This window comes from Onychomys torridus, chromosome 18 (genome assembly GCF_903995425.1).
Source record: "Onychomys torridus chromosome 18, mOncTor1.1, whole genome shotgun sequence".
NCBI classification, from domain to species: domain Eukaryota; kingdom Metazoa; phylum Chordata; class Mammalia; order Rodentia; family Cricetidae; genus Onychomys; species Onychomys torridus.
The window spans coordinates 34,947,036-34,971,304 of NC_050460.1; the positions used below are offsets into that span (position 1 = coordinate 34,947,036).

Below are 24,269 nucleotides of genomic sequence, written 5' to 3' on the forward strand. Positions count from 1 at the left end.
TTGGGATGTCTTTACATCAAATCATGATTTCCCCCAGGTCTGAAGTCTATTGAGGATGGTCATGACAACACTGAGCAGTGTGCCATTAGTAATTTGGAGAGGTGTTCTCTGCTGCTCCAACAGTATGCACCTCTCCAGTGTGCACATTTGTGAGTTGGAATTAGAAAACATTGTAGATCACATGGCAGCTGTTGAATCTGACAGAAATATTTGAAGATGTGGCATTAGGTGACTGCCCTCTTCGTTGTCAAAGAGGATAACTAGAAACTTACTTGTTTGACGATTCAAAAGATTTGACACATTATGCTGTGGACAGTTCAGTTGTGTCCTGTAGGATCCTACTTTGGCATATAGCCCAGTGGAAAACTAGATGCTTTTCAGCTAAAATTTTTTGGTTTTGTGTTTGTTTTTCAAGACAGGGTTTCTCTGTGTGTCCCTGGGTGTCCTGAAACCCACTGTAGACCAGGCTGGCCTGAGCTCAGAGATCTGCCTCCCTCTGTGCCCCACACCCCCTTCCCGGCTCAGCTAACCATTTTGAAAGAGCAATGAAAGAGTGGCACATTCTGACTTACTGTAGTTTAAATAGAGCAGGTATTTATGAAGTGCTCTCGGAGACTGGGCCAGGCAGGGGCAGGCAGGGGCACCTTCTTGCTGGTCCCCATTCCTGCCCCTGTGTCTCCTGTTGCTATGTTGGGATATGGTGTCACTGGAGCACAGGGCTTTTGCATTTTATAAACCTACTTGTTGACTGGTTTATTGTTAGACTTTGGTCCAGGCATGGTTGTGCACCCTTTAGTCCCAACACTCAGGAAGCAGGCAGATCTTCATGAGTTCGAAACCAGCCTCTACATGGCAAGTTCCAGGACAGCAAGGGCCATATAAAGAGATTCTGTCTCAAGAAAAAAAAAATCGAAAAACCAAAAAAAAATTTTTAAAAAGTAAACCTTAAGCTTTGATACTTATGAATCCAGAATTTAGGTTCTCTCTGGATTTAGTGTCTTCAGCGTGTGCTGAGCTTCCTGAATAGCTGTTGTGGCCTCCTTTACACTTCAGATGGATTTCAAGTGAAGGACCTCCTTATCTAAGGCTGAGTCTGATAAATGTGCAATACATGGTCACCAGAGAGAGAAACTATAATATATAGGAGAATATAAGGAAAAGCTACATCCTTATACCTTTTTACAGTAGCCACTGTGTGCTTTGGTATATTTTGTAGCTGGAAGTTTTCCTGTGTTCTGCCTGGTCCCACAGCCGCTAGGACCCAAGTAAACACACAGAGGCTTACATCAATTATGGATTGCATGGCCATGGCCTATGGCTCGGATTTCTTGATAGCTAGCTCTTCTATCTTAAAGTCCATTTCTGTTAACCTGTATGTCACCACTTGTTCATGGCTTTACCTGCATGCCATTACATGCTACTTCCTGGACAGCGGAATGGTGTCTCCCCACTTAGCCTTTCTTCTTCCTGTCTCTCTTTTGGATTTCCCACTTTCCTCTAAGCTGCCTTGCCATAGGCCAAACGGCTTTATTTATCAACCAATGAGAGCAACACATAGTCACAACACACAGAAGACATCCCACAGCAATATTTCTTTTGCAATCATCTGAGAACATCTGAAGAACATGCACACTTATACATGTACTAGATGCTTTTGTATTATTATTATGGTTATTTTCTATGCTGGGGATTAGTGAGGACCTTGTGTATCCTTGCTAAATAAGTGGTGTATCACTGACCTACACACCAAGTGTACACTGAGTTGTATACAAAAGGTATTTTCTAGCCTTTTGACAAGGTTAGGGACAGATGCATAACACAAGTATTTTCAGGGCTCCTTTAAAATAATTAATGCAGAGCTCATGTATTCCAGTAGAGTGAAAACCAGATGGTGAGCCTTAAAAAGAACCAACCTTCAACCAACCATTGAGTATATTAGCTCCTCAGTAATATTCTTACATATTCTTTTCTTGTAATGACCTCTGCTGTAGCCTGTGGCTCAGAAAGGGTCTAGAGTAAGTGTTGATTATGGGTAGAGGACCATATTCAGCTGGCAGCATGGAAAACATGCCCTTATCTACCCCGAACATTAAGAGCTGGGTATTGCCTGTGAACTTGTAGGCCTTATCCTGGCTGGGACCTGGGTGGTACATGGGAGAGATTTTGCAGCAGACTTCACCTCCAGCAGGAGGGGTTATCAGAGAGCTTTCTCTTGGTGAAAACAAGGTTCTGTTTGGTTTCCATTCTGTTTCATCTCAGGGTCGAAAAGGTGCAAAAGCTAGTTCCTGGAGGAAAAAAAAAAATCAGACTCATGACTTGTTAGAAGAAATCAAGTGCTTGTTAGGAGGCTCAGAAGGGAAGAATAGTATGGGTGGGAAGACCAAGGCATGGATGGTTCTTGCCCCTCAGTTGACTATTGGCAGCCTGAATGAATGTGGTTCCAGCACCAGCTGCAGTGAGTGAGGAAATGTGGGCCTGCTTCACCCAATTGAGTTGGTTATATGAAGAACCTGGACATAACTAACCAGCAATTCATCTTCTGCTCGGTGGGGGTGGGGGTGCGGGGGGGGTCCTTTGACATGGGACTGTGTAGGGAACTAAGGAGTCGTCTGCAAGAGAGACATTTGTTTGTCAACATGTATATATCTCTTCGGATTTCTTTTAAACCTCAACAGAATTAAGAATTGAGTACAGAAGGATTCTTCTGAAGGAAATTTATATCTGGTTGGTTTCAGGGAGGGTCCAAAGATCACCTTTCAGATTTTTTAAACTACATAATACTAGCACAGTAGATTATTAATGTGCATGTGTCTTTGTTTTGTTTTACAGTAATTTTAGATTACTAAGGATTTGCAGGAAAATGTGTAGAGACAGCCCATGCACCTTTCACTCAGTGTTCTCCAGTCTTAAATAACATCTTGTAAAGCTATATGTGCCACAGCCTCACAACTGAAGTGTATACAGGAAGCAAGAAAGGCAGTTGTTTGTCTTTTTTTTTTTTTTTTTTCCCCCAGAGCTGAGGACCGAACCCAGGGCCTTGTGCTTGCTAGGCAAGCGCTCTACCACTGAGCTAAATCCCCAACCCCTACAGGCAGTTGTTTGTCTAAGGGAAAAATTCACTGGGACTCAGCTTTGAATCTACTGGGGTAGGCTAGACAGTTACACCACATCTGCTGCGTACCTTAGTACCAAGGCAGGCCATAGGAAATCAGCTAAACACGCACTCATCTAGGTGTTTGTAGTGTTTGTAGTGTTTGGAGGAATCCTTGTTATTTTCTCCAGGGCTTGTTTACCATTGAGCTATTATCCCCAGCTTTTGTAGTTTCAATTCTTGACAGTCTCATTTTAGTTTTTGTGCCTTAATATTAAACTTATATTTATTTGTATTTATATTATTTTATATATTACATTATTTGTGTAGATTTGACTTTTACCCATTTGCTTTCAGTTGATATTATATAAAGTTTTGTTAATTTAAAGGTGAATTAGCTAGATCAGTAGTTACTAACTTGGGATCCATAAATTGAGCAAAGTTGTCTTTAGCACCAACTTTAAGTATCATACTTGCAGAAAGAGGGGACAAAGTATCATTTAGTTAGATTTGACAGTTACCATTTTGTTTATGTGTTGTTTTTGAAAATAGTTATTAGAATCATAGCTATCTGTTAAAGTATTAATATGGTGCCTCTGTGTGTGTGTGTGTGTGTGTGTGAGAGAGAGAGAGAGAGAGACAGAGAGAGACAGAGAGAGACAGAGAGACAGAAAGAGACAGAAAGAGAGAAAGAGAGACAGAGAGAGACAGACACACAGACAGACTATTTTGAGATGGGAGTTTACAATATTGCCCGTGTTGGTCCCAAATTCTTGGGCTCCAGCAATCCTCCTGCCTCAGTATTCTGAATAGCTCATATTATAACAATACACCACTTCACCTGGTATATTGAGGTATTTTAAAGTGACCAAATTGGTAATGATTGCAATATTTTTTTTTTTGAAGGACTAGGCTTTTTTATTTTTTTGTGGGAAGAGAATGTGTTTCATGTTGTAGGCTAACTCATTTTAACTTGGGAATTGGCAAAAAATAAAGTTTCTTTCTGTTGTCACTGTCTTAGCTGTTGCTGTGATCGAATACCAGTTTAAGGAAGGAAATATGTATTTTGACTCATACTTCTTAATATAGTCCACCATGGCAGAGAAATCGGAACAGCTCCAAGTGGCTGGTCACACACACTGCCGTCAGGAATCAAGGAGGAGTACATTCTCGCACTCACTTTCTCCTCTGTGTAACTTGGGATCCCGTCCACTGTGGCCATCTCCACTTCATTAGCCTAATCAAGATAATCCCTGCAGGTTTGCCTTCCAGGATGCTTTAGTATTTAGGTTGACAGTTGAGATTAACTATCACCCCAGAGGAAAGACTGGGTATTGGACATTTTCTGTTTTTCCAGTTGAAAAATCTTTACTTTATGGATGAACAGTTGAAATGTAGAGAAATGGTTTTTCTTGCAAATCCCCGTGGCTATACCAGAATTGGGTTCCAATCTTGTTTTAAGTATTAAGATTCTCCCTCTGACGCTTTAAATAGTGTTTGCTTTTTGGTGGTTTATTAGCTAGTTTTCCTCATTGCTATGACAAAATAATTGACTATAAGCAATAAAAGAAGGAAAGTTATTCCAAGTTAGAGTGCAAGGGGATCGTGGCATGCATGGCTTGGGGGCAGGAGTAGGAGTCTTCAGGAAGGAGCGAATGAATAGAAAGTGAAGTTGGCTATATAAGCTCAATTCCACTCCCAGTGGCCCATCTCTGCTATCAAGGCTCTACTTCTTAAAGGTTCCCCAACCCTCCTAAACAGCACTACCAGGGTGATGGGGACCAGGATTTGCAACACATCAGTCTATGGTGGACTTTCACATTCAATCCACAATGTTCTATTCCTGTTCCTCATAGACTCATGGCTATGACATAATGCAAAATGCATCCATTCCAACTTCAGAGTCCTCAGTCTTAACACTGCCAACATTTCAAAAGTCCAAAGTGTTTTCTGAGATGATTGCTTAACTGTGAGCTCACACAGAATTAAAAAAAAAAATTATATCCTTCCAAATATAATGCCACAAAATAAATATTCCTTTTTCAAAAGGGAGGAATTGGGGCATATCAAGAAACTACCAGACCAAAGCAAGGCTGAAACCCAATAGGACAAAACCAAATCCTGCAGCTCCATGTCAGGCATCTGGGGCTGGAGAGGGAATCATCTCCAAAGGGCTTAGGTAGTCCATCTACCTTTGCTGCCTATAGCACACACAGCCACACTCTGCCTCCAGCTGGCTCCACTCTCTGCCTCCAGCTTTTTCAGTTGATGTCCCGTGGTTCCACTCCCTCCAACCCTGAGCTTTCATTGAAATTTTGGCTTCACTGTCACAGTTTCGTACAGTGGCTTCTCAGGGCCTCCTTGAAGTTCTTCCAACCCTGCCACGGATTGCTTGGCCTCAGTGATTCTACAAAACCATGGTGGAAAATTCCAGGGCCCCTCAGTCTTTTGTTTTTCATGCCTTCAAATGCAGTGAATGATGCTGCTGCCAAGTTCTGTTGCCAGCTTGGGTTCAGCCCTGGCTTCTTGGACAGCAGTTTGCAGTGGCCTTTGTATGTACTTTCTCTAGGCAGTTCATTTCCAGATCAGGGACCACCTTGAGCACTCTCAGTTTTGCAAACGGGTGTAGGTGGAGTTTTCCTGTGCTGGTGGCTGCTCCCAAATAACCACTCAGAAACTTAATATCAATTGTAAATGCTCAGTCGATAGCTCAGGCTTGTTATTAGCTAACACTTACATTTTAAATTAACTCATATTTCTTATTAACCTCTTCTGACTCCACCCTTCTTCACCCCAGCATCCTTAATTTTATTGTTGCCTGGCTACCGGCCAGTCAACTTTTTATTAAACCAATTCTGAGTATAATTTTTACAGTGTACCAAATGATTATTCCCCAGCAAACGAAGACTTTGATGGAGTCTTGCCCTTAAGATACCCTTCCTATTGTTCTAGTACAGAGCAGGAGACTGAGCAATCTTAGTTTCTTTTCAGGAAGAGCCTTGGCTGCAAAGTTAAAATTGTTCAGCTCTTTCTCTCAACAAACTGCCCATTGTTTGCATCCTGTCCATGTGGTGACACCCCCCACCTCAGTGAAAGTGGTAATAACCATGCTATAGCCCGAATGCTATCCTGCCTTGAAATCCTCTCTGCCAAACACTAGCCCATTACTTTTAAATTCAGCACTGGTTATAACATTATTAGCCTGCACAGTGAGCGTTTCACATTCTTCCTGGGAAACCCATTCCCAAAGCATATGGATTTGTCATACACTTTGTCATACGAAGTCAGATTTGCCACAGCAATGACTTGACTTCTCAGCACTGATTTTTCTGTTGGCTGCCTTGCATGTTGTGAAGGAAGGGGAAAGGTCTACTTCAGCTCATAATTGGAGTACATTTTATTAATGGTGAGGAAGGGCAGTGTCAGGAGTGGGAGGCTGGGCAGAGAGTGTTGCAGAATTTGAACAGGAAATGAAACTGGGTTAAACCTCAAGATTCACACCCTTTTATCTACTTTCTCCAGCAAGGATCTGCCTCATAAAGGTTCCATAATCTTCTGAAATTTCAGAAGTTCAAGCCAAGTTTTTAAACACATGAGCTTGTGAAACACATTTCACATTTGGACCACAACTTGTATACAATATTCATCTCTTTGGCCAAGAAAATTAATCTCATTTTCATGTTTTTTTACAATTGTAGATATTTTAATCAATTAGAAATGCTAACAATCACTAGATGCGGTGGCACAGGCCTTCAATCTTAGCACGGGTTAGGCAGAGGCAGGTGGATCTCTTGAGTTTGAGGCCAGCCTGGTCTACAGAGTGAGTTCTGGGGCAGCCAGGGCTACAAAGGGAAACTATCTCGAAAAAAATAAAAACAAAACAAAATAAAACACAAACACACACACACACACACACACACACACACACACACACACACACCAAAAAAACAAACAAACAAACAAACAAAAAACCAACCAACCAAACAAACAAAACCAGAAATGCTAAACAATCATAAACAGTAACATGATATGTTTTTTATACCTTCACACTTAGATTTCATGTCCCAAGAAAATAAATTATTAGACTGATCATGTCTGTAATCCCAGCACTTTGGAGGCAGGGGGATTGCCCCAAATAAAGTAAGCTGGGCTTTGTTTAGAAGACAAAGACTTCGTCACTGAACTAATTAAAAGTGCTTTAGCCTTTTACCTATAGACATAAATTTGAAGCACATAAGTGCCTTCCAAGTTGAATTTATAGTTGTGAGCCTCATAGAAGTTGGCCCCAATATTTTATAGCCCTGTCTTTGCTTTTTCCTGGAGACAGTCAGTCTTACATCATTTCTTAGAATATTGCTCAGGATTAAAGAAGATAAAGCTTCAGTTTGCTTGTACATAGGATGGAAAAATAATCCCCTCATTGTAGGTTTTTTTTTTTTTTTTTTTAAATCAGGGTTAAAGCGCCTAATTTAGTAGTTTTTACTTGATTCATTGTTCTCTTTAAATATATTAAAATACCATTTTAAAAGTCATTTTATCATTGAATGTTGTGTGTGAGTATTTTGCATGCACATATGTCTTCACCACATGCATGTGGTGCCAAGGAGGCCAGAAGAGGGCCCTGGATCCTTGGAACTGGAGTTACAGATGGTTGTGAACTGCTATGTGAGTGCTGGAAATTAAACCCAGGTCCTCTGAAAAAACAACTGGCACTCTTAACCACTGAACTGTCTCCCCAGCCCCTAAAACACCACTTTGCTGAAGATATTTTAAGGCCATCTGGTGTTCTTAATGCATATTTGGTTCTGTGATGAATTAGAATGGTTAATCATGCTGTAGAAACAATTATTCTTTATTTAAAAAACTTTCTGACAGGGTGTGCCTTGTAATTGTTAATGAACATTTCATGTTCAAGTTGGATGTCTACATATTTTATTTTAAGTTTATTTTATTTTTCTAAGTAAAATTAATAAATTCAATATATTTTGTACAACGAATTTTTTTTTTTTTTATATCTGTCTTCTGTCCTTCCATTGTTCTGTTCTCTCCCTACTATGTTATTGTAGAGTTTGAGGCTACAAAGCCAAATCGTTCTGGGCGTGGGGAGATGATCAGTGAGGTTTAGAGGAGTCTAGGCACAGACCTCTGGTGCCCTGGCCTAATGCAGGCATGTAGGACAGACACACTTCTTCCAAAGACACCTGGGCATTTTCATCCACCAGCAGAGCTTGCTGAACTCAGGCCCTGAGCTTTAGTTTGGGGCGGACAGTATAAGCAGCCCTGTTAGTCTGATCCTCCAGCAACAGTTTCACACAGTGCCCTTGGTCTTCCTTCTGAGCCACACTCCACGTCTCCTCCATGTCTTTCTGAAAGGCTGGGTAGCTTCTCTACTGACCCTGCGAGCTGGCAGCTTGCCTCCTCTCTCCGGGAGGTTGGGGAGGAATCAAGGTAGCAGTAGAGGGAGCTAGAGCCAAACAGAGTTCCAAGCCAGCCTGAGTTCTCACCCCATCCCACCTCACTGGTCATGTCCCCTGTTCCCGTCTCCAGCGCTCTCACGGAGCCTGCGGAGACAGATTGCTCCAAGTGTCGCTGTTGGTGCTGCGACATTTGTTCTGCCTCAGAGAGCAGCAGCGAGGGTAGTAGCGGTCAGAAGGATGCTGTACTTTCTGGGGGTGAGTCATTTTCCAGGAGACCACCTTAGTGACCATTTCTTTTGAGAATGAGTGAAGCTGTTGCTCCAGAAGAGGTGGATGTTGTCTTTGTAGCTGTTTGCCCTGACAGTGCCTGCTGAACTCCACTCTGCTGACGCTTCTGGACTCCCTTTACCCTAGGACTACAGGAGGTTGTGGTTTCCATCGGGGGTTTAGGAAGAGGAGAAACAGTGGGAGTGCACCAACAGATTTTAAAATACTTAATTTTTCATGAACTGCATTTTGGTCACAGTCTTTCCTCTCCCCAGCTCCTTCAAGATCTGTGTGGACACAGTGCCATGTCAGTCTTAATGTCATGTGCTCATCTAGAGGTAGAAACTGATTTTCCCTTCCGTTAGGCTGCTCCTCAGTTGCTTAGCTTCGGACTGCTTCCGGTATTTCTTCCTGCTGCCAGTCACTCCAGGGACTCCCACTCGGCCATTTGCTTACTTGTATGCTTGCATTTAATTTAAGAACTTTGTGCTCATTCCAGGAAGTGTTGGAAATAATTCAGGAGGTGAGTTCCTTAACTTGCCTCATCTCAAATATGTATTTCATATAACCTTTTTTTTTAAACCACCTCACAGTCTTGGAGTTTGTAAATAGTGTATATAGTCTTCTGTTCATGTATAGTTACTTCTGTCTGTGTACTTAGACGGGCTGCTTTAAGTTGTAAATTACAAAAGAACAGGCCAATTTTAAGTCATTTCATCCTGATATCTGAACTTCTTTTTTTTTTTTTATTTTTTAAATTTTTTTGGTTTTTCGAGATGGGGTTTCTCTGTGTAGCTTTGGAGCCTGTCCTGGACTTGCTCTGTAGATCAGGCTGGCCTCGAACTCGCAGAGATCCGCCTGCCTCTGCCTCCTGAGTGCTGGGATTACAGGCATGCGCCACCATGGCCTGGTGGTTTTTCCTTCTTACTTGTAGTTGTTTTGCAGTTGGCGTACAGGATCTCATCACCACTGTCTATACTGAAGATTTAATGAGCGCTTCCTTCACAGATACTCCCGAAAGGGCAAGATTGTCATCGCCTCCATTATTCTAACTTGTAGAGAAGGAAGCAGTATAGCCCATGACTGAACGTACCCATTTTTAAACTTGTTGATTCTGTCTTTATCTGGATGTGGAAGCTTGAGCCCAGTTGGTGCAGATTGAGCATTTCTTCGCATACCAGGTTTAGCACCTATCACTTAATTTGCAGGGAAGGAAGGTGGCCTGGCTGCCTGGCCTGCAACATGGTGTTTGCCACCAGTGGGTACAACTTGCTTGGCAGCATCAGTACTAAAATAACCTGGCTTAGAGTGTAATTTTCTCTTGCAGCTATATGAAAATTAATAGAATAATGCCAGGTATACTTAATTGGTATAGAAGGCACATGATTTAAAAACCCAAGAGGATTTTGATTTTTCCATGCAGCCCTGAGGATGTCAGTGAAGCGGGAGCGGTATTATCCTGTTGGTATGCACCTGATCAGGTAGCTGTTCTGTACCGTGCATGCATACCCTAGCTGTGCCAACTTCCTGTACTCTAAGCACACAACGCTTCAGTTAATACATTAGGGTAAATTTGGTTTGAATTAAATTTCTCGAAAATTACTGTGTCAGAGATGTGTTCTTACTAGCTCTTGTACATTTTTAAAAAGGATCTTTAGAAAATTTTCCCTCATTGGGTGGTGGTGGCACACATCTTTAATCCCAGCATTCAGGATACAGAGTCAGGCAGTTTGAGATCAGCCTGGTCTATAGAGTTAGTTCCAAGACAGAAACCTTGTCTCAAAAAACAAAAAAAAGAAAAATTTCCCTCAATTCAGCCATGGAGCTTTTCTTTATGCAGATAATTAATGTATTTTTACAATTACACAGTGCACATTTATGCCCATAGTTAATAGGTAACAGTTAAGCTCACTACTTCTTACATTGGATGAGGTGGGATGTCTTCTCTGTGCCTTGACAATTTTATGATAGCCAAAAAGCTCAAATACCATTGAAAAGAGCAAGGGCTGCAAGGATTTGTTTCTTATTATCTCAAGATCTTACAGTCTGTTTCTCCAAGTACTCAAGGATGGTAATCTTAAGTGAAGTCACTTTACTGATGGAGCTGTCTCCTCAGGCTCAGGTTGTGGGTTTTTTGTTTTTTGGTTTTTTTTTTGTTTTGTTTTGTTTTTTTGGTAAAGGTTAAAAGCCTCAGAGGAGTCAGCAGCTGCTGCTTTTCTGCATCCCGTGTCTAATTTTAGTCAGCAGAACTGCAAACAGAAGCCATAATTCTTTGGTGCCATATTTTAGCCCAAAGTGTAGTATTCCATAGAAAGATCAGCTGTTGAATGTGCACAGTGTGCAGCCTCCATTCCTTACTGGTTTGCTTTATCTTATTGATAGGTTAGTTAGTGTAGGCCTGAGCGTGAATCTAATTGTTCTGACCTGTAGGTGTGGGTGTGTGTGTCTGTCCGTCCATCCGTCCTGCATCATTCTTGATGCTGTGAGCCCTGTGGTGGATGACTTGATGCTGTGAGATTTGCTCACACGTGTCTTGGACTATCTTCTTCCCAGGCAGCTCGTGGCTCTTGCTGTCCCTGGGTTGCAGAATGAGGGTGTTGGTCCATCGTGGTTTGTTTCAGTAGTGTCCATCCCTGCCCTGTGCCCTTCTCTGTAGTTAGAGTTTTCCTGTCTGGCCCAGTCAGGACAAATCTCTCTTACCCGCCAGTCCCACAGTCGCTCAGACCCAACCAAGAAAGCACACAGAAACTTACATTGTTTACAAACTGTATGGCTGTGGCAGGCTTCTTGTTATCTACTTTTTCTATCTTAAATTAACCCATTTCTGTTATAGACATATTTTGCCACATGGCTCGTGGCTTACCAGTGTCTTTACATGTTGCTTCTCATGGCGGCGGCTGGCGGTGTCTCTCCCCAGCCTTCTACTTCCCAGAATTCTCTTCTCTCTTGTCCCACCTATACTTCCTGCCTGGCCACTGGCCAATCAGAACTTTATTTACACAGAGCGATATCCACAGCACTTCCCCTTTTCTTTTTTTTTTAAGGAAGGTTTTAACTTTTACATAGTACAATTACATATAACAAAACAATTATCAAGCAAGAATTACAGTTACAATATTAAAGAAGATATCCTATCTATCTTATATTTGTGAGTCTAAGGTTTTTATATCTAACTTATCTTTTATCATAACTGAGGAAATTATAACTATCTAGTCTTCAACCACATCAAAGACCTCAGAAGGATATAATATTACCTGAGAACCAGGAGAAGGATGTAAACATTTTTCAGGAGTCTTGCAGGGTAGACAGAGACAGCTGGCAGCCTGGACAGTCACCTAATGTTCCTTTGTAAAGTTGGGGCATCTGTCTTCAGCTCACAGGGCTAGAGTCTTTTGGTTATTTTTCTCAGTGTCCTGTAGAATGTCTGGCAGTTTCCTCTGTGAAGCAGGAACCTGAAGGACCATTTTTTCAAGCAAAGTTCAGTGGTCACCTTTCTATGGGTCCTGCATGTCCAGTTAATCAAGCAGTCCAGGCAAGAACAGTTTCTTGCCCAAATGGCTATTTTTGCCAAGGTGAAGATAAGATATGAAGTGTCTTCAATGCCCATCGTTGTCTCTGAAGTAAATCAGTGTTGCCAGGAGCAGACATGTCTCACTATCCAGAAAGTCTAAATTTTAAAAATATTTTAAATGCCATATTCTGAAGGTCTTTGAAGTATTTGAAGATTACCTATCTATCTGAAATATCTCTATGTATACCTAGAAGACTTAACTAACATGGCTATGAGTATGATTATCACAGCTGATTAATTATTAATCTATTTTTAATTATCCATTACAATTTTAAATGAGCTATACAAACACAATACCTTAAACACGAGTAGAAATATATACATAGTATAACAAAATTAACTTTAACTTTGTATCAATAGACTAAAATCTATACCAATGTAAAACATTTTAAACAAGTTGTTGCTCTTTAGAAATAAGTTCCTTCCCTAATCTACCCTTTCATCCTATTATGTCTATATCATATCCCCTTTTCTTCTTTAGAAAGAGATCGCATTTATAATCAACCTGCTTTAAAGAAAAATATTGGTTTTTCTCTGTCCCACACCAGAGGGCTCTTCTGATTTGGGACACAAGAATCTCTTAACCTTTTCTTTTAAAAATACGTCTGGGTTTAGAGAAGGAGTGAGCCAATTCCATCTCCAAAGCCAGCTTGATAATTTTGGGAATGTGGGCGTAGTTTCTCTTACTACTTCCTGCTGGAGGGGGGCGCTGTATCTTATGGGGACACAAAGAAAGTTTTAGGATTATGGAGTAGTCCATTAGGGTGAACCTCTGAGCCAGTTGCCTTGAAACCATTCTGGATGTCGGATCATCTGGGCCATTGTGTCATTGGAGACCTTTCAGGTGGTCTTGGCTGATCAAACCTGATGTATCTTAATCTGGAACAAACCCACAGCCTCTGGCTTTCTGTGGAAACAAAAGCAGAGACTCCTTTCCAAAGTAACATATCCTTATATCCAAATTTTGAAGTCAAGGTACCTTTAAAATTTACATACTTGTTTAACTCAACAGCTTTTACAATCAAATCTTTTTCTGTAGTTAAAAATCCCAAAGACAAGACAAACCAGATTCTCTGTGTAATATCCATCTTTGTAAGACTAAAATGCCACTGTGGCTGCTGGCTCCACCCACCTCAGCTTCCCAACATGGTGGTGGTACTGTTTACCGCCAGCTCTGGATCTGGAGCCATGTGTACCATCAACTATCAGAAGCAGTTCTATCAAAGCAGCGCATAGCCTAGAAATCTTTTTTTTTTTAACTAGCAAAGGCTAAATCCACCATGCAGCAGAGCAAAGTGCTGCTTGTAGACTCCTCATTTCCGCCACACTGCAGGTCAGACGCACATGCCAGGAACCCGCCACAGTAGCTCAAACCGGCAGGCTGCCGCTAACTTGAGGGAGACAACTAGGAAGCTGTTTTTAGCTCTGTTTTAGAATCTTTTTTTTTTTTCAGGTTTTAGGTGGAAATTCGTGCCAACACGTTGGACGCCATTTGTAGTTAGAGTTTTCCTGTCTGGCCCAGTCAGGACAAATCTCTCTTACCCGCCAGTCCCACAGTCGCTCAGACCCAACCAAGAAAGCACACAGAAACTTACATTGTTTACAAACTGTATGGCTGTGGCAGGCTTCTTGTTATCTACTTTTTCTATCTTAAATTAACCCATTTCTGTTATAGACATATTTTGCCACATGGCTCGTGGCTTACCAGTGTCTTTACATGTTGCTTCTCATGGCGGCGGCTGGCGGTGTCTCTCCCCAGCCTTCTACTTCCCAGAATTCTCTTCTCTCTTGTCCCACCTATACTTCCTGCCTGGCCACTGGCCAATCAGAACTTTATTTACACAGAGCGATATCCACAGCACTTCTCTTATTCCCGTTCAGTCTCTTCTGTGAACATGGAGATTGAAAACGCTGTGTCAGTGGGCAGGAGAATGCTCTTAAAAGGCTGACAAGGAAAGTGGCATGATCTGATCTTTCTTCTTATACTTATTGCTAGTTGGGGGAGGAAGAACTAGGCAGATTTCAGTGTGATAATATCCTTTCTTCGTATGAATTTAAGTTGGTAATGGTCTTTCAGAGTCTTCACTGGGGATATTCATTTGGGCATATAACTAATTGGCTTAAATTTTAGTCTCTATAAACCAGTATGTACTGTTGAGGAGGAAATGTCATTTGAAAGAGCCCTCCCAATCCATCCCTCTCCCTGTGTGTATATATGTATGTATGAATGATGGTGATGGACTTAATTTTCCTTTGATGCAGAAACCCAATTCTGCCATCCCACTACTTTGAATGTAGGCATGGGATTGTAGGGTGGTCCTCTTTCTGACAAGTGTGTGCTGTTTCTTGTCTCCTGTAAGAGTTCCAGTTTTAAAACAATTGCTCTGACTTGGCCAACCTCAGGAGACTCCAGACAAACTCTTACCATGTGTTTTGCTTCATGGTCATGCGGAGTGCCAAGAGAAGGTCTCTGGGGAGAGATGGCTGTGTTATTAGGGAGTGGCATCTTGTCCACTGGCAGATGGAGAGCAGCTGTAGTGTTCTGAGACTCTTCTCCTAGACCTCTCTTCCAGAGAGTTCCATGCCTCCTGTCTGTCTCCTTACTTGCACTGTCCCCAGAGCTCTAGAATAGAGGGAGAAAGGACTAAAGAACCTAACCTCAAGTGAGTGAGCTGCGGTTAGAGCCAACTGAAACACGCACGCAGTAGGCTGCCCTGAAGTTCTGAGCTATGGTTCATAGTCACTCACCTTTCTAGTCATCTAAACTGGAAGTCTGTTTTTCTTCTTTAAACTGTTGGTACACGGCAGTGCTGGGCTAGGTCATGAGATAGTTAAAGTAGCAGGTTCAAGATAACACTAACCTCTGTTTTCAAAACTTGAGAAGTTTTATTTTATCTGCCCATTTGAAGTGGGTCATGCTAATCCTGTTAAAAGTTCATTTTTCTGTCCAGCAAAGTCTCACATCTTAAACAGTTGTCTTATATATCTTTTAAAATCACATTAGAAAGAACAGCTATTCTCTGATAAGAGAGACACAGTGCTCAGTATCAACCAGGGTGTGTTCAGAACATACCCTAGGCTGCATTTAAGGGAGTGGTGGTGGAGAGTTCATGGTGGTGGTGCTCCCCATCCAACACTGATGAGCAGGACAAGCACCACCAGTGGCTGAATAGAATTAGTAGTCTCTCCTTACCAGTTGTTTTAGTATCTCTAGATTATAGTCATCTTTCCTGTTTTTCTAAGAAGGAACTCCTGCAGGTTTTTTGTGTCGTTGTATGAATAGAGGTAATAGCCTGTCTAGTTAGAACTCAGATTTGTTACTCATTGTTAGCAAGAGATTTAGCCTAACTGGCCGTTGGGAAGAAAGCAGGTTACACTGGCATTGGCTGATTTGGCCTGTGATGTTCTTACTCTGTCTTCTTGCTTCATCACAGCAGTAAGTTGGTGAGCTGTTTTAGATTTCCTGTCTGCCCACTGTTGCTAGCAGGAAGGCAATGCTGGGGATTTGTGTCTATGTTTACCAGGGCTTGCTTTTATGTTAAAGGCTGCTGTAGGAATACTTTATAAAGCCAAAGATAATTGTAGTTCATTTTCTTAAAACCACAGCACGTATTTGCTGTGTGCTAAACACTGTAAAGATATTTTCATGCTAACCTAGTTTATTATTTACCATTCTGGGTGGCCTCACTTGCTAGGAATGGATCTCTTATCTTGGATGTAAAGAAACTGAGCGTAAGGAATTGGCTCGTGTTATTTTTAAAGCAAAAAACATGATCATTATAATGGATAATATTTAACAAATCAGGTTTTGTAAAGGACAAGACCATGTATGTATATATTTATGCAAAGGTGTGCACATGTGTGTATATGTGATAAAGAAAAAGAGGGCATGATTTATGAAGGGAAGCAAAGTGGGGGGTGAGGTATGTGGTAGGGATCTTAGGTAGGAAAGAGAAGGAAGAAATGATGTAATTACATTTTAATTAAAAAATAAAATTTAATAAAAAATCTTTGATTGTTTACTAATACTTTTAAAGTTAGATTTAGGAAGTCATTATGTTGTTGCTTCCAGTATGAGCTATTTATAGTTTTCATGGTATCTATACTTTTGATTCAGTCTTGTCATGTTAGCAATTGATACTCAACAAAAATTATTCAGTCAGAAGTGCTGTGACTTGGCACATTAATTTTAAGGAGTGTGGTACAGTTTTTAAAAATCGTGATTAGTCCCTGGTGCTTCTGATCCCAGAAGTTAAGGCCAGCAAGATTGTGGGTTTCAGGGCAGCCTGTTCTGCATAGTGAGACTGTGGCCTGATAAACCCAAGTCCTGGTTCTGCTCTCTCAGTGCTAGGTAAGTGGAGATATGATATGTGGGGTTTCCTTTGTCATCTTCTGGAGGAAGTGAAACATGTAAATCAAGTTGTTTTGATGTAGTACACTGTATCAAACCGAGTGGATCTGAAGCTATTTCAGGAGCATGTTCCTAACAAGCATGATAGTCACAGCCAACAGGTGGTTGTTGCTTATCCCTTCTCCCATGTGGTTGTGTGCTCTAATTTCTTTACCTGGCAGTCTCTAGTTAGAGCCAGGCATCATGAATTTTACCTTCTTGGGTTCATGATATTTCATACTTTCGTATTCTTGACTTTGGGCGGGAGGTGTCCAGTTAATTACCATACATTGGGGCTTGGATCAGTATCTAGTTGAGGACTAATTCTACTCGCTGTTGAGACTCTGGCCTCCAAGTCCTGTGAGATGATGTTTTCCAGTTGGGTTTATAGCAGTGTGCCCTGTTCCTTTTCTGCAAGTGCTGATGGTTTCTGTTCACAGGTGCCTTTTACAGACCAGATTCTTCCTTTCACTCCAAGCGATTTCTTGATGGTAGTGCTCTACTACAAGCCCAGCAGGGCTCCCTGCCCCACGCCTCTCTTGCTGTGCAGTTTACTCTGCTCTGGACATCCACCTAGTCATGGGGTTGCTGCAGATTCTCCAGACTCCCTGCTCTATCCCCTGAGCTCGTAGGCTCCTCCTGCCCATTCGAGTCTCCTGTTCTTGGTTGGTCTAGACTGCCCGTCATTGCCTGCTATCTTAAACTCTTAAGGATTTGTCTCATTTTAGTTGTTTAAGTAGGAGGGCAAATCTTCTGGCCCCTGATACGTTACCTCCTCCAGGAGCAGAAGTCCCTTTATTCTTTCTAATTGAAGATACTTCTCAGAGCATAGCCTTTATCTGAGCATGCCAAATAAGCATGCAGGAGCTCCTGAGACCTGAGGTCACAGGCTGGCCAGTGGGAGACGTACACACAGGTGCTGCCCATCATTCCCTCACAGCTACTCTTTGCCAGTCCTCACTTGGATCTGTTTGTAGGGTTTAAGCAACACTATTCAGTGTACACAGTATTCTTTTCTTTCTTGTAGTATGTAGTATGGGAAACTTCATGGAATTGGCCACTGGCATAGACCAGTGTCTGGATGGCCTGAAGCTATAGCCCTGTAAGGAGCCTCTGGCAGTCAGAGAAGTGAAGACAGGAAGACGGCGAGCCTCGTCCTTGCTTCCTATTGGGAATGACTGACTTTTGGAAGCCGCTGGTCTTAGGTCACTGTCTGGATAGGTAGTCACAGCAGACAAGCAGGAACAAGCCTGAGGCCTTGGAGTGCCTCTGGCCTACTCCCGGCTAGGCTGTGTGGTTCTTCAGGTTTGCCAGTAACCTTACAACATTAGGGATGGGAGACAAACATGGAGGCAGACCATAAGAACTGACAGAAAGTTCTCACGGGGCTCATTCCTGTCCAATAAACAAACCTTTATTTGTTTGTTTGTTTGTTTTCAGAGTTAGTTAAATATTGCATGGCCATGTAGAAAATTAGAAGATTAAAGAAGAAACTAACCTAGAGATATAGTCTTTAGTGGAATCTTCTCCTCTTCTCCTTTTTTCTTCTGAGCACTTATTTAACCCTGTTTTAACAATCTAAACGTGCACATTTACACTGTGGACGGTCACATTTCATTGCCAAGGTCATAACTGCTTTGCTAGCTTTTGGGTGTTTTAGATTTTGGATTCTTTTTTTTTTCCTTATAATTTAAAAGTTTGGGCCTTTAAAATGTTGAAGTGTAATCACAATTCGGTTTTGGAAATAAATTTGGACTACTTGAGGTTTTGTTATTCAAAACACTTATACCTATGGTATTTTGCCTTATAGATTGGGACTGACCATGATATCTGTGTGTAGACATGAAACTTTGTTCAGTCCAGTAGTTCAGCAACCTAAGAAAATAGTGTGTGGACTTAATGAAAGTCATCATGTGCTGTGCCTTTTGGTGGGGCTTTGTCATGGAATTGCGTTGGGCTTCTGTGATTTCTTGGTCTCCTTCATGGAAAGGGTTCTGCTCGCTGTGTTCATCTTTTAGTTACGGTCTCAAGTCTGTTTCATTCTTCCATGGTGGAACTTGTTTGTTTTTAATCACATGCTGGACAACCAAGTGACTAATGAGGTCTGATCAAAATACTCAGCAAGGGACCAACTTGGGTAGAGAAAGATGAAGAAGACTCTGAGGGCTGTTCTGACTAGATGTGCCATTAGACAAAGAAGAGCTTTGGACAAGGTCATTATCAAAATAAATACACTGATTTTTCAGTTACATAAAAGGAGTGTGACTTTAATAAGAATACAGGATATGTTCAAGAGTTTTTCTTCTATATATTGAGCAGCCTTTTGTGCATATGTGATTTTTCACTTCGGTTATATTAATTTTTCGTGATGAGTTTTTACTGTAGTACTGAGTGATTTGATGAAGATGTTAATTTTGAAGACTGTCATTCTTGTGACCTGATCTAAAATGTATCCTCTTCTAGAATCTGTAAAATTGTCTTCATTTACATATTGTTGAATGGTGAATTTAAGATATGTAACTTTTTATCTTTGAATCAAATTAAACTTAATTGATTCTGTGCTATCTTACTTGGCATGTGTTGAGTAACACTCAGATCTCCCAGGACTCTGTGAGTTGAAATATCTTATTTTCTTTTAGTTTGCAGACATAAGAAGAGCTGAATAGCAGTTGACTGTAAACTGTCCTGAGAAGCAGGCAATTTCTTTCAGGAACACAATCAGTTGTACATCTCAGTGCAGAAATCCTCCAGAGAAACTGTGTGTCGCTTTATCAGCCCTTTTCTCCACCCTCACAAAGACCCTCGGTTGCCCTCTAAGTTTCTTTACAGTCAGTAAGTGTAAAGAAGCCAGGTGGAAAGATGGCAACCTCAGAGCATTGCTCAGCCCTCTTGCATCGCAGTTAGCGTCTCTGAGGGCTGCCTGTTTCTGATCAGACCCTCAGTCAGTGGAATGAGAGGGGACTTAGACAGTAAGGTTCAAAGCTACATTTGAAGGGAACACAATAGGGCTGGAGATGGTAGCTCAGTGGTAGAGCACTTAACTAGCATACTATGGCACTGCAAAACAAATTTCCTTCAGACCACCACCAAAGGGGACGTTAAAAGACAGAGTCAAACTAATAATATGCACCCCTGTGTGCTCAGATGGTGAAGTGGGCAGTGCTTTTCATTTGCCTCATGTACAGCCCATAGCTGCTTGTGCAAATTAATGCTGTGCAGATGTTGGCTCCTCCCAGCCCCCAATCCTCTCATAGCCAGGGAGCCAACTGAAAGCTCATCCACTGTCAGAACTCGGCTCCAGACAAAGATCTTTTCTATGAGAATTGCTCCTGTTGGTCAGAGGCCAAAATGCTAATTGGCATCAGCTGCATTAACTCACTAAGTGGGGGTCAGCAGCTGCCTCACCATTGGAGGAAACCAGAAAAGAGTCCTCTTCTCTTTTGCTCCAAGAAGCTCCCACCCCATTCTCCAGATCCTCCTATTTGTGATCATCTTGGCACCCCTAAAGTGGAATATGAAGGACACAGTAATTTGGACTCACAACTGGACCCATGGGATGATACATAAGCTTTCTCTGTATAGTTTTGTCAGTTTATCTATTGGTTTAAGTGTCATCCCCAAGTCTGTTTACTGCTTTATCCTTCAATACTTTGCTGGTGGTATGTGTGTGTGTCTATTAAATGTTGAAATGAGACTACCAATCTTATTCTTTTAGAAAACGTTTATTGTATATGGGTGTTTCTCCTGCATACATGTCTGTGGACCACATGCATACCTGGTCCCCATGGAGGCCAGAAGAGGGCATTGGATCTCCTGGCAATGGAGTTCTAGATGGTTGTGAGCCTCCATGTGGGTCCTGGGTGTAGAACTTGGGTCTTCTGGAAGAGCAGCCAGTGCTTTTAATTGCTGAGCAATCTCTCTAACTCCCAAACTTTCTTTGAACTAATGGTCAAAGGAAACTGGAACTCAAAACTTGGTTCATTATAGCTATAGTCTAAAGACAATGTAGACTATTGCATACTAAGTGTTAGTCTTAGTATTCTAGCTGTGATTGTCCCATTGGCAAATCTGTATTTCTGATGTTCTTTCCTCCAAGGCTAGGCCTTCATAAGTCAGAAAAGGACAATAAATGGTGCCGAATGTCTTTGTATTAGATGTGTAGTAGTCATCTATTTTAAAATCATAAAAACAGCAGAAGTAATGTTCAGAGTATCTATTACATTACATCAACCTAAAACAGTCCTTTGGAGAGGAGACCACAATTTCCTCTCGGTGGTCTTTGTAGTTGAGTTTCTATGGCTTGACTACTAGGGCATAAGACCCCTGGGGCGTATTCGGGCAAGTAAATGAGTGTGATCACTGTATCTCTAGATGATGTTTCAGTGCTATAGAAAGGCTACTGTGAAATTTGATTGCACTTAAGGTCTTGTATTTCATTGACTCTGAGTTGTAACCCAGTTTCTCTTTTTGAGATGAGTCCCATTAGATAGTCTGTAAACTTGCATAGTCTTCCTGCCTCAGCCTCCCAGATGCTGGGATTCCAGGCCTCCCCCTGCCCGGTTTTGGAGGTGTCACAGTGTGAATTTTGTCATGGTGCAGTATGGCTACAGAACACAATAATGTGTTTTTGTCTAGAGATGTTAGAATTAGGAGAAACAATGCCATGAAAATCTGCCAGTCATACTTATCAATATACATACTCAGCATTTTTAGATCAGTGGACAGCACTGAATTTAAGCTTTAACAACTTCAGAATATGCGTTTGTTTTTTAATCAGTGGGTTATGGAACTAAGTACCTTTGGAAGCTCTTGACTTCTTAACATGATGAACAGCTAGATCCTAGAATTGCTTTCTGTTACTCAAAGGAAAAAGTGCACTGCAGCTAGTCAGACTGTTTGCATTCTTAGTTACTCTTCAGGGAGCTGCTGATGGGAGACTCTTGGGTAACGTTTATTCTCAGCCAAGATAGAAAGTGAAGAAAGTGGGGAGTGGGGGACATATGGGTAACTGTGCCTCTAAACCAGGACAGCTCGTATAGCAGTGAGCTGAGGGTTGGCGATTGAACTATAAAACAAAGTTAATGGTTTAACTTTCCTGCCTTAAAAGTATTCTTTTTGTTTTGTACATGTATTCTCTGTAAAGACAAGATCTCACCGTGTATCCTTGGCCTGCAACTCTCTGTGTAGAAGAAGCTAGCTTCAAAGGGCTTGGATTTAAGGTGTACCCATCACACTTGGCTATGCAATTTTTTTTAATACTCCAAATTTCTATATGGCTATTGATTTTTTTAATTTAAATAAAAATAGATCAGATCTTTAGCTTCTCTTATGATTTCCTGGCTAGAGCTAATGTGAGGAACAGGATATTTGGCTCTTTGGAGCATGTGTTTAGCTGTGGCCCTTGTTCCAGGAGTGGCATTAGATGGCTTTGTAAGCAGGCCACTAATATTCCTTGCCAACAGACTTACTACCTTTTCATGCCTCATGTATATTATTCTGTACATAGGAGGTGCATGTACAGATAAAGAACATAATTAAAGCCTTTCTATGAATCAAGAATTCTTAGTTTTGTTAGAGACTTGTTTCTTTCTGCTTTTGTTAATTATTACTCCTTTTTGTTTTAATATAAAGTTCCTTTGAAGACAAAATTCAGATAGAAGCATTTTTTCCTATATCAGTCAGGTTAAGTGCTAGTTTTGTGTAGAATTAAGGTAGTTACTATAACCATAATTATTATCCCAGTTTCCATTGCTGCTTTGAACATGACCATGTTTGAATGCTTTGTTGAAATGATATGCATTTGGTATGATTTTCCTCTGCACAGGGGTCAGAGGAGAGTCATTATAGAGACTATATTTGACCACTCTGCTGCTTTGTTGACAGTCATCTCCTATGGAAGTTATAAGATCTCGATCTCTCTCTCTCTCTCTCTCTCTCTCTCTCTCTCTCTCTCTCTCACAAACACACACACACACACACACACACACACACACACACGCGCGCGCGATTTTCTAATTTTAATTCTAATTTTCCTTCATTTGGATGATGCTTAGAGAGTTTTCTTAACCTGCCCTCTTACAGGAGGTTTGTCAGTATGTGCAGCAGGTAACAGAATAAAATGGCCATGCTGATTGATGCACTTTCTTCCCCAAGTGTATGGGAGAGAGGTGGAGTCTGTGACTTCTCACCTTTTATCACTTACAGGACAGCTGATGTCTGTCTGTTTCCTTCTTCCTTCTCTTTCCATCTTCTCACAAGGACTCCCTTTTTCTCCTGCTACTCAGCTTACTAATATAGCAGCAGGCACAAGGAAGAGCTTAGTCTGAAACAATCTGTAGAGGTCAGCCCCAAGTGCAATCTAGTACACCACCCCTGGAAGTCATGTGTTGTTACCTGTCTAATACCTTGCAAACCTGTTCTTAAGTATATTCATAAATGTCTCCTAAGGAGGAAATAGCCTTTCCTAATGATGAATTGAAATAGTATCAGTCAAATCACCTTTTACATGAAGGTGAGGGGTTGGGGGATGGGGTGTTGGGGGGGCGTTTCACTTGAGCAAAGTGCCTCCCCAGAACTAGAGTAACTAGCCTAAGGTCACAGGTAGTAGAGGATCAGGCTGGAACTCTGCCCTGGTCCATCCTGCTGTTTGTCACACTTGTCATCTGTCTCTCATTTCTCTTGTGGTCAATTCAGAAGGGTGAGCTGAGAATGGAGGGAACTTACTTTATGCTTCTCCTGTCACTGTCTGTTTGCTTGTGTGGGAGGAAAGCAAGTCATTCAGAAGCCACATGTTTTGTTTCTTTTTTCGTAAGGATGAAGAGGAAGAAATCAAACTGGAGATAAATATGCTGAAGAAATATTCTCATCATAGGAATATTGCAACATACTATGGTGCTTTCATTAAAAAGAGCCCTCCAGGACATGATGACCAACTCTGGGTAGGTAGATGCTTGCGAGCCTTTGGTGTGTTTTGTCTGTGGTTATTGTAATAAGGGAATTAAGACTTCACAGGGACCATGGGGAAAGAAAACAAAACCAGAGGGGCTTGTTATCCTTAGGCTTCCCTGTCCCATATCTGTACTATGGCAAGGAGGTCGGGAATGGAGGCCATTTACAGGAAGCTGTTTCATAGAAAGCTCAAGAAAGTGTGATGTTGTCAGCCATTCATTAGTAACATCAATGATAGTAGTTTATTATAAACAGGAAATTCCAGTGCATTCAACCTTCAAAAAGTTAGATTCACACGATGACTGACAGACTCATCTGTGTGAGCTGCATGAGTTTAAACTGAAGGTGGTGAATTTATAAGGCAAGAAGATAGCTGATAGCTTTTTCTAATGATTTTTAAAAGGCTAATGTAGAAAACAGTAGCAGCCTGGTACCGACATGAGAGAGGTAAAAGGAAGAGTCGGGTAGAATTGAGGACCAGGAAGCAAATCTGCACGGTCATAGCTTCTGATGTGTGACAGAGGTGTCAGAAGCGTACAGTGGAGAGCAGCTTCGAAAGCAGATGGCTCTGGGGAACGTCAGTCA

The 24,269-nt window shown here is 41.5% G+C and overlaps 1 protein-coding gene across 44 annotated transcripts in view; it reads left to right on the forward strand.

Annotated features, from left to right (window-relative positions):
• The window catches only part of Map4k4 (mitogen-activated protein kinase kinase kinase kinase 4), a 153,495-nt gene that overhangs the window by 66,335 nt on the left and 62,891 nt on the right, over nt 1-24,269 (forward strand). For all 44 annotated transcript variants that reach the window (XM_036167653.1, XM_036167656.1, XM_036167660.1 and 41 more), the window contains exon 4: nt 23,549-23,674. In XM_036167653.1, the coding sequence (XP_036023546.1) occupies nt 23,549-23,674 (126 nt within the window). The remainder of the gene's footprint in view (nt 1-23,548; nt 23,675-24,269) is intronic.